The sequence below is a fragment of the Microtus ochrogaster genome (genome assembly GCF_000317375.1).
Source record: "Microtus ochrogaster isolate Prairie Vole_2 chromosome 14 unlocalized genomic scaffold, MicOch1.0 chr14_random_1, whole genome shotgun sequence".
NCBI lineage: Eukaryota > Metazoa > Chordata > Mammalia > Rodentia > Cricetidae > Microtus > Microtus ochrogaster.
The window spans coordinates 7,378,370-7,388,003 of NW_004949096.1; the positions used below are offsets into that span (position 1 = coordinate 7,378,370).

At 45.7% G+C, this 9,634-nt stretch overlaps 1 protein-coding gene across 1 annotated transcript in view; it reads left to right on the plus strand.

The window, feature by feature from the left end:
- The first annotated feature begins 1,499 nt into the window (after positions 1 to 1,499).
- Cat (catalase) overlaps positions 1,500 to 9,634 on the plus strand; it is a 35,281-nt gene continuing 27,146 nt past the window's right edge. The window contains exons 1-2 of the mRNA XM_005364080.3: positions 1,500 to 1,668; positions 8,052 to 8,223. Coding sequence (XP_005364137.1) covers positions 1,603 to 1,668; positions 8,052 to 8,223 — 238 coding nt within the window. The 5' untranslated portion in view covers positions 1,500 to 1,602. The remainder of the gene's footprint in view (positions 1,669 to 8,051; positions 8,224 to 9,634) is intronic.

Below are 9,634 nucleotides of genomic sequence, written 5' to 3' on the forward strand. Positions count from 1 at the left end.
AATACTCATGTTTGTATGAATGAAAGAAGAGTAAGTTGGTTGTTGAATTTGGTGCTTGAAATTACCTTGAGGAATCAGAGAGATCAGGTCTCAAGTGCTTGAAGCTCTCAGAAATTTTCACAGGTGTCTCCACCTAACTATTATTGAATTGTAACCCTAAGAATGATGGGTAGGGCTTCTGCTTGCCTAGCCAGCATGAATTCAGCTACTGTTGGAAGCATGTACTTTATTTTAAAATGCAAGATACGACAAGACCAGAGTCTACCTCATTTCTCCATTCTTTTTTCTCTGGAAATAACTCCTTAGGAATCTAACACAACAGAACCAGAAACCAGAGAGGAAAGAAAAAAAGAAAGAACCCCAAAGTAAACAAGACATGTCCGAATCAAGAATGAGGGGGAACTCATGACTCAGGTTTGTATTTACTTTGTTCAGGTGTACTCTAGCTACAGAGAAAAGGTCCACGTTGCTCTTCCCTCAACACTCACTAACCTAACAAGCCACCAGCTCTGGAGATGAGTGGACAAGACCGGAATTTTGATTGTGTCTGTCAAAATTGTATAACTTTGGGTAAGTTGTTTATCTAACCTCCTTATGCCTCAGCTTCTCAGGCCGTGTACTAAGGACAATATTAGTATATAAATTGCAGTGCTGGTGGGTCAACAAAGCAAATATATCAGAAAACTGACCAGTTAAACACAGTCCCTGACATATAGTAACTACTCAAGGAGTTCCAACTCAAAATTTGTGTTACATTTGAGTAATGAATAACTCTCTCTCTCTCTCTCTCTCTCTCACTCTCTCCACACACACACACACACACACACACACACACACACACACACACACACAAATGCAGTAGTAAGAGATAACATTGGGAGTTAGTTCTCGCCTTCTATCATGTGGGGCCTGGCTATCAAGTTCAGGTGGTCAGGCTCGGCTGTGAGTTCTTTTACCCACCGAGCTATCTTACTGGCTCTGTATTTTCTTACTTTTATTATTTTTTATTTTTGTGATAGGGCTTCACACATGCTTGGTAAGTAGTCTACCACTGAGGTATATCCCCAGCCCCAGTGTGTGTGTGTGTGTGTGTGTGTGTGTGTGTGTGTGTGTGTGTGGTGGGTCAGAGGACATGTGGCAGTTGTTTCTTTCCTTCTACCTTGTGGGTCTTGGGGATTGAACTTTGGGTTCTAGGCTTGGCAGTGACTTTCCCACTGGACTGTTTAGATGTGATAGTCACTGACTTTATGGGGTTCACATTCTAGGGACAGTGTGACTGTAGATACAGTAAAAGACACCAAACGAATATAATCGCACAGAGCTCACAGAGCACTTGCAGGAGTCCAGCATAGCCCTTTGGTCCCATCCCCTCTTCCCGGCCCGGGGCCCACCTCCAGGAGGCCCCGCTTCTTGCCCCACCCTCTTCCAATCCTGTGGCCAATCAGGAGGCGGCCATCCCGAGGGTGGGGGTGGTGCTGATTGGTGGAGACTGAAGTCACCCCGCCAGCGGACCTGACCGACAGATTGCCTCCTCCGGGTGGAGACCTCGAGCGAGCCCAGCCGTCCTGCCTTCCACGCTGTGCAGCTCCGCAATCCTACACCATGGCGGACAGCCGGGACCCAGCCAGCGACCAGATGAAGCAGTGGAAAGAACAGCGGTCCTCGCAGGTACCCTATGTTTCCCGGAGCCCCATGAGAGAGTGGGCGGCGGCGAGTAACGGCGCGGGGCTCCCCCTGGGTGTCCTGCGCTGGGGCTGCACCCCTGGCCACGCGCGGGTGCCTGCTTTCTGTCCCAGGGACCTTTCCACTACCGGAAGCAGAGGATTGGGGCTGCCGGCCTGCAGGACTTGTCGCTGGCAGCAAGGACCGAGTGGTTGGCTCCGAGTTTGGCAGTTGTGCCAGATGGGACAGAGGTCACAGCTGGAGGGAGACATGGAGCCGCCTCTTTAGGCAGAGAGCTGTTGCTGGGAACCAGGAAATGGGAACCAGCTCTGACTTTATGTTTGTGAAATTTTACAACTGCATGTATTGGTGTTTGGGGGATACCCTGGCCAGTGCCCCCAGCAGCATTTTTGGTGACATATAGCAGATGCAACACACAACGATTAAGTAAAGAGAATTTTTACACTCATTGTTTCATTGGCACTTAGAAGCATCAGATTTGGTATTTTAGAACATTAGGTGGTGGTCATTGCTTTGATTCACAGAGCTTTGAGTGTCTGTATTTGCCAGTTAAGCATCACAATGCTGGGCAAGGTGTACACATTCTCGTGCGGTAAGACCACACCCTGGAGAAGTTTAGAGTCAAGACTGAGAAACAAGATGTGTAAACAGATAATTACCATGTAATTCGGCTTGCAGACTAGCTGTGGAGTGTGAATGAGTGCTGGAGTTGGCTGTAAGGCAACTGTAGAAGACGCTGTGGCCATGTCTTCACAGATAACAGGGATTCAGTAGACTTGGTAGGGGCATCCCTGGTCTCCTGGGCATCTCGGAGAGGTCAAAGAGGTGATATTGCACGGTCCCATTGCTTCTGGTTAGTATGGTGGGGGTGGGAGAGCCTGACTTCCTTGTTCTTTCTCAAAACCATGCTCTTGTTGGTGGACTGGGGGAATCAGTGACAAGTGCCCCTGGACTAAGTTTGGGGAAACGCAGATATTCTTCTCTAAGCTCTTGGTCCCTTCAGTTTTTTCCTGAGTTCTTCAAGTGAACGAGAGAGACAGTCATAATCAAGGGCGTGCAGTTAATTACTGGTAGAGAGAAGATTAGGATGGGGCCCCTTAGAGCCAGGACCTGGTGGGGACCCAGTGCTTGCTACAGCCTGGTTCTTACTGTCACGAATACTTGGTGAACTGAGAAACACTTGGTCAGTGAGGTCAAAGTAAAATACACTTGGCCTTAAGTCTCCTGTTTATTCTGAGACCCGTTTGCCTGTTACTCATTTGGGGGTAATCATTAAGTCTTTGCTGCTGATTTCTTAGGTGAAACACAGATGGTCAACAAACACAGGATAAAACTTGGGGGCTCAGTTGAGATGTTGCTCTCTCCTCTTCCCTTGATATTTCCATGCTCTGTGTGTTGCCCTTTGAGGGTGATACTGATGTTTTCTTTCTCAATTTGTGTTACTCTGAATTTTATTTATTTCTATGGAGGATCCCTCTCCTTCTGCAAGTAAATTAGCATATTCTGGATAGCTTGGATAAGTTGAAGTTCTTGATTATGAAAAAAGTTGAGAATTCAGAAAAGCTGAAAAGAACCGCAGAACATGCCTAACTGCCCAGCTTCTGGGTTATACAGTTAGTTTTTGTATAAGATTATTCACCTCCCTGTCCCTTCATTCATCCATGAAATTAGGATTTATTTTAGTATATCTCATCAGTATAATTTATACTGTATACTTTATCAGTATACTTATGCAGGGATGTGATAGAGAATGTGGCGTACAGTGATATTTGCATGCATGTAGATTTATGTGTTCCCTTCAGCAAGGTTTAATGCATACATGTACCAATACATCATGAGCAAGATGTCAAGGCTGGACTGAGGTGATGCCTCACTAGGTAAAGTGTTTCCTGTGCAAGTGGAAGGATATGAGTTCGAATCCCCAGAATGCATGTGAACCTCAATGGCAGTGTGTCCCTGTAGTCCCAGCATTTCTATGTGGAGTTGGGGGGGCAGAGAGAGGAGAACCCAGCCAGCTAACCTGGCGTGCACAGAACACAAGTTCAAGTGAGAGGCGAGCACTGACACCTGAGGTTGTCCTGACTTCCGCCCACGTACGCGAACGCATGCACGTTTATACACACAAAAATTATTTCCACCCACGTACGCGAACGCATGCACGTTTATACACACAAAAATTATGTTAAAAACCAAGTAAATAAAGGGGCTGTCATTGAGAAGAGGTCTCAATTCTGAACAGCTACGCCCCAAATACAAGGGCACCCTCATATGTAAAAGAAACACTACTAAAGCTTAAATCACACATCAAAACTTACATATCAATAGTGGGAGACTTCAACACCCCACTCTCACTACTGGACAGGTCTACCGGACAGAAACTTATCAGAGAAACAAGGGAACTAATAAATGTTATGACTCAAAGGGACTTAACAGACATCTATAGAACACTCCACCCAAACATAAAAGAATATACCTTCTTCTCAGCACCTCATGGAACCTTCTCAAAAATTGACCACATACTAGGTAATAAAGCAAACCTCCACAGATAGAAAAAAATTGGAACAGCCCCATGTATCTTAGCAGATCACCATGGCTTAAAGTTAGAATTCAACAGCAACACTAATTTCAGAAAGCCCACAAGCACATGGAAACTGAACAGTGCTCTCCTGAGTCACCACTGGGTCAAGGCAGAAATAAAGACAGATGCCTTCCCATTCCTCATGGGTGCCATGTATCAGGAGCCAGACCTGTCCCCACTAGGTAGTGCTTTTGCTACATGACCAGACCACTATTTGCTTACACTATTGCTGGACACCTGGGTTGATTCCAGGCTTGGATTATTATGAATGAAATTGATATGAAAACTCCTAAACCAGTCATTTTATGTGCCCACACTTTGATTTTTCCTGGAAAATATCTAGCTGGATGTGGTGGCACACACCTGTGATTCAGTACTAAGGAAGTAGAGGCAGGTGGATCACCAGCTTCTAACTTACATGGCGAGAATCCTGTCCTAAAAAGTAAGACAAAACCCCAAACTGCTAAGAGTCAATTGCCTGGGATATAGGACCAGTGGAACAAATTGCCCAGTCACCTTCTAGGTTGGCTGTACCATTCTGCACTCCCATCAACAACATAAGCGCTTCGGTTCTGTCTTACTTCCTGTCAGGTTTTGTTGTTGTCAGACTTTTAATTGGTCTTTGCTGTCCATGGTTTCCATTTGCTTTGCTCTGAGGGACTAGAGATGGGAGCATCCTTTCCGATGCCCGCTGTCCATGGCATAAGGTCCTGTGGAATCTGTTGGTATCTCTCTCGTCCTTTTCCGATCCATGTTTTTGTCCGCTCACCATTGATTCGTGGCCCTCGTTTTAAGTTCAGTCCTGTGTGGGCTAAGTGCTGTAATAATGGCATAAACACATCAGAAATCTCTTTCTTTCTTGTATGATGGTTCAGAGTGGTTGGAGGTTGAAAAGATTAGGGGTGTTTTTTCCCCTCATAGTGATTGAGGCCTCAACTAAAGGAAGCTTCCTATTGATTGACACGGGGTTCTAAGTACTCGAACAGGGGGCTGGAGAGGTGGTTAATAGTTACGAGCACTTGCTTTTCCTGGCATAGGACTTGGGTTCCCAGCATCCACATGTGGCTCATAGTGACCTGTAGCTCCAGTCTTGGGGACCTGACACTCTCCGGCCTCCATGGGCACTGTACCCACGTAGTGCACGTACAGATGCAGACAAAACATCCATACACATATAAATAAGTATTTTTAAAAACAAAGTTGAATCCAGGGTTTCACAGGCATGATTTAGGCCCATCTAAAAACTCTCTCTCTTCTCAGAATACAGTAAAGAGATGGTTCTACAGGTATCCATAGAAATTTGCAGGGAACTGATAGAGCAGTTTTGTCACCCGCTGCTCAGAGCCCATGGGTTCTTCCTAAGTCACCTCTGACCCCTGGAGAACCCAAACAGCAGAGTCCTGACTCTGTCCTGTCCCCTTGTTACCGGGGAGAGTCTGGATCTTAGCCTGTCCTTCCTGTCAGTGAGTTTTCTGTAAGAGAATTCATGTTTTTGAAGTTGACCCTGATAATAAGCGTGCTGAGGGCACACTGCCAGCATGAGGGTTCGGAGTGGAATGGAGCGGGAGTAGCCAGGTTAACTCTGGTGAGAATGAGCTTGCCTGTCTCATGTAGGCAGGAGGAGCAGAACTGCTAAGTCACGGTGTGTCAGCAGGGGAGGGGAGGCACGGCAGGGGCCATCCCGCCTTTCTGTGTGTCAGCGGGGGAGGCATGGCAGGGGCCATCCCGCCTTTCTGTGTGTCAGCAGGGGAGGCATGGCACAGCCGTCACACTTTTCTGTGAAGTCTTCACCTTAGCCAAGGTCTAGGCTGTTCGTGTGTTCTCTCCAGGTTAGAGAGCAGGAGCTGACTGCAAAGCATAAATCAGAAAATAGTAAATATAAATCAGAAAATATTAATTCATAGTTATTAATTTTGTCATTAGCTTCCCCCCCTTTTTTTAAGTACCTCAACTCTGTCACATCTAATAAAAAAAAGAAAAGGGATATTTTTCACCTGTTGCTGACTTATCCTTCAATTCTCTCCAAATTCTCCTTCTGTTCTCTGCCTTTTGAATAATTGAAGTAGATTAGGCCAGTCATGGTGCTAACAAATTTTAGATCTAGTTTCAAGACAGAGAAAACGCCCACTTCAGTCACTATTTCGTGTACCTGGGAGATCTGATCTTTATAGAGGGTTATTCTAAGTGGTTTTTAATTATTAAAACTTAGTAGCAGTGTTTTGGCCATCAAACAGCAAAGTGAATATTTAGGATGTATGAGCAACTACTGTGACCTGTTTACTCATGTAGCCTTGCTTGACAAAGCATTTCTCATGTGTGTAACTGAGTGATATATTCAGTCTGTTCTTGGAGCGCCGACTTGGTGGCTGTGGAACCTGACAATTACCATTTTCCTTCAAAGAAAATTGGAAGACCAGTTTTCCTAACATCGGTCTCATAGGATTATTGGGATGCTGAGGTGAAGTAACTTGTGTGGCCTGTTCTCCAGCCCCACCAGCTCACTGTAGTTAGTAAAGCTCTATTGCGTTGTGGAATTAGGTTCACAATGATTATTTTCAGGGCTGGGGATCCAACCTAGAGCCTCACACACATGAGAAAGTGCTTGACCGTGAAGTGAGACCTGCTTCCCCTGCAGTGTTTGCATCTAAGAACCTATATCATTGTTCACGAATCCCGCCTCAGCTTTCTGGCCAGTGCTGCCCTGAATGTCCCCTGAAGTTGGGCAATCCTCCTTTTCAGTCTTTGCCCTCTGGGCTCATCTCTGAACTGCTACCTATTAAAGGCTTTCCCGTCACGTTTGTTTTGGAGGTAAATTGTATGTACACAAGGCCACATGAGGAAATCTGTTAATGATTTAGGAAATTTGGTTAAGTGGTCGAGCCCTTGTTTTACAGTTCCAAAGTGACTTTTCCTCAGTGTTCTTCGGTAGATAGCTCACTATGCAGGGCCACTCCCTAGGGGCGTATGGAGGCTATTTCCCTTCAAACCAACACAGTGGCCATGGGGGAGAATAAAGCTAGGGTGCGCACAGTATCATGCAGGACCTCGGACACTGGTCACTCAGCGGAGGGGCAGCCAGGATACATCTGATGTAACTAGATCGGGGAATGGTGTGTACTACAAGCAGTTGTTTAACACAGTAAAATATCCTGACCTGTTTCAGAGACGGCGACTTCTGTACAACATTAGTGATAGAATCCATTGTATCAGAAACAATTAGCTTTAGCCAAAAGGCACAGGCTTTTTTTTTTTTTAATTGAGAGGCACTAGAGGTGATACCACACATAGCCAGCATACACAGCTTTAGAGAAATGAGCATCTAGCCGCAGCATTACTTCTGAACGTCCCCAGCACTGATTGTGTTTGTAAATTCTACTGCATAACAAAGTTCAGCCCTAAGGGAAGCACCAGCTGGCATGGAGTCTTTGAAAGACCGTCTTTTTACTGTTAGTTCTGACATTGGGTATCAAGCACACAACGTTCCCTTTTGGGGGTGCTGATCTGGGGGCTCATGTGTGGACTCCAGAGCCCATCTGTAGTAGCAGCTGAGCGGGTAGCAGACATCAGTCACCTCTGCTTCCCAGGACTAGTGTCTTAGGAACTGATGTTGAGGGGTGAGAAGGATTTCCCAGAGTGGACTGTTTCAGTATGTTGTGCTCAGCACACAGGGAACTTAAGAACGGGGAGGAGGTGTGGAAATTGCAGGGGATGACAGCGTCCGCCCAGGGGTCCGCCCAGGGGTCAGCCGCACTGACTCTGCTGTACTTCTTTTCCTTCCGTGTTCACGTAGAAACCCGATGTCCTGACCACTGGAGGCGGGAACCCCATAGGAGATAAACTTAATGTCATGACCGCTGGGTCCCGAGGGCCCCTTCTTGTTCAGGATGTGGTTTTCACTGACGAGATGGCTCATTTTGACAGAGAGCGAATTCCTGAGAGAGTGGTACACGCCAAAGGAGCAGGTGAGAGCTATCTGTGTTCTTCACTCCTAACCTGGCTCAAAAGGTTTCCCAAAACACCTGACAACCTGAAGTAGTTATCAGACACACATAGGCTTTCTTCAGTAAACCCCCAAATCTCCATTCTTGGAAGAAAGGAAACCGTCTCATTATTAGAAGAGTAGCCTAGGTTAGATTATATATATTATATGCAAAACAATTTAACAATATTTGTTCATTTAATATGTATGGGCTTTGGCCTGTGCACTATGAGTATAATTAGTTCCAAGGAGGCCAGAAGAAGACATGGGATCTCTGGAACTGGAGTTACAGGCAGTTCTGAGCTGTTGTACAGGTATTGGATATTGAACCTGGGTCCTCTGGAAGAGCAGCCAATGCACTTAACTGCTGAGCCATCTCTCCAGCCCCCAAACAGTTTTTAAGATACTAACTTTTGGGAGCTGGGGAGATAGTTCAGTTGGTAATGTGCCTACTGCGTAGCTGTAAGGACCCGAGTTTACATCAGCGTCCATGTGTAAAGAATGCTGGCAGGCTATAGAGCACTTGTAACCTCAGTGCCGGTGGGAGGAGGGGGAGTGGACAGAAGTTTAGGCCAGCTAATATAGCCAAAATGATGAGCTTCAGGTTCAGTAAAAGACCTGTTTCAAAAAACTAAGGTGGAAAGCAATCAAGGGTATCTAGTTTCTCCTCTGACCTCCACACTCATGCATATAAATATATATACAGACACACTCACTCCTGCATGCTTACATGGTGTGCACACACACATATACAAAACAAACAAACAAACAAACAAACAAACAGTAACTTTCCAGCCGGGTATGTCATGTGCATGTACCTGTAATTTCAGCACATGGGAAGCAGGGGCAGAGAGAGCCCTAGTTCAAGGGCAGCCAGTGCCAAGCAGTAAAATCCGGTCTCAGTAAATCAAGGGCTGGGGATGTAGCTCAGTACTAGGGTGCTTATCTAGCAAACCTAGGGTTCAGTCTCCAGCACCACACATACTAAACGGCAACCTTTCATTATTTTTCCGTTATATAGTTCAGTGAAGGAATGAGACACAGACAAAGAAACACAGCACAGCTGCAGCTTAGTTAAACCAACACTGTTCTTTATGGGATGAATACCAAAATGAGCTGCAAAGCAGAACATAGTTATGTGGAAATGGTGAATTTGTGTGATTTTTTTGTTTGTTTCCTTTTGTCTAACTTCTGTAGACCTTTGATCTTTTTATGGTGGATGTAAAAGGTGATAACAGTGTTTCAAAGAAAAGCCCAGTAAAAAAAAGAGCAGCAGCCAGGTACTGGTGGTGCTCCACCTTTAGTCCTAGCACTTGGGAAGCGTTAGAGGCCAGCCTGGTCTACAGATTGAGTTCCAGGACAGCCAGGAATACACAGAGAAACCCTGTTTTGAA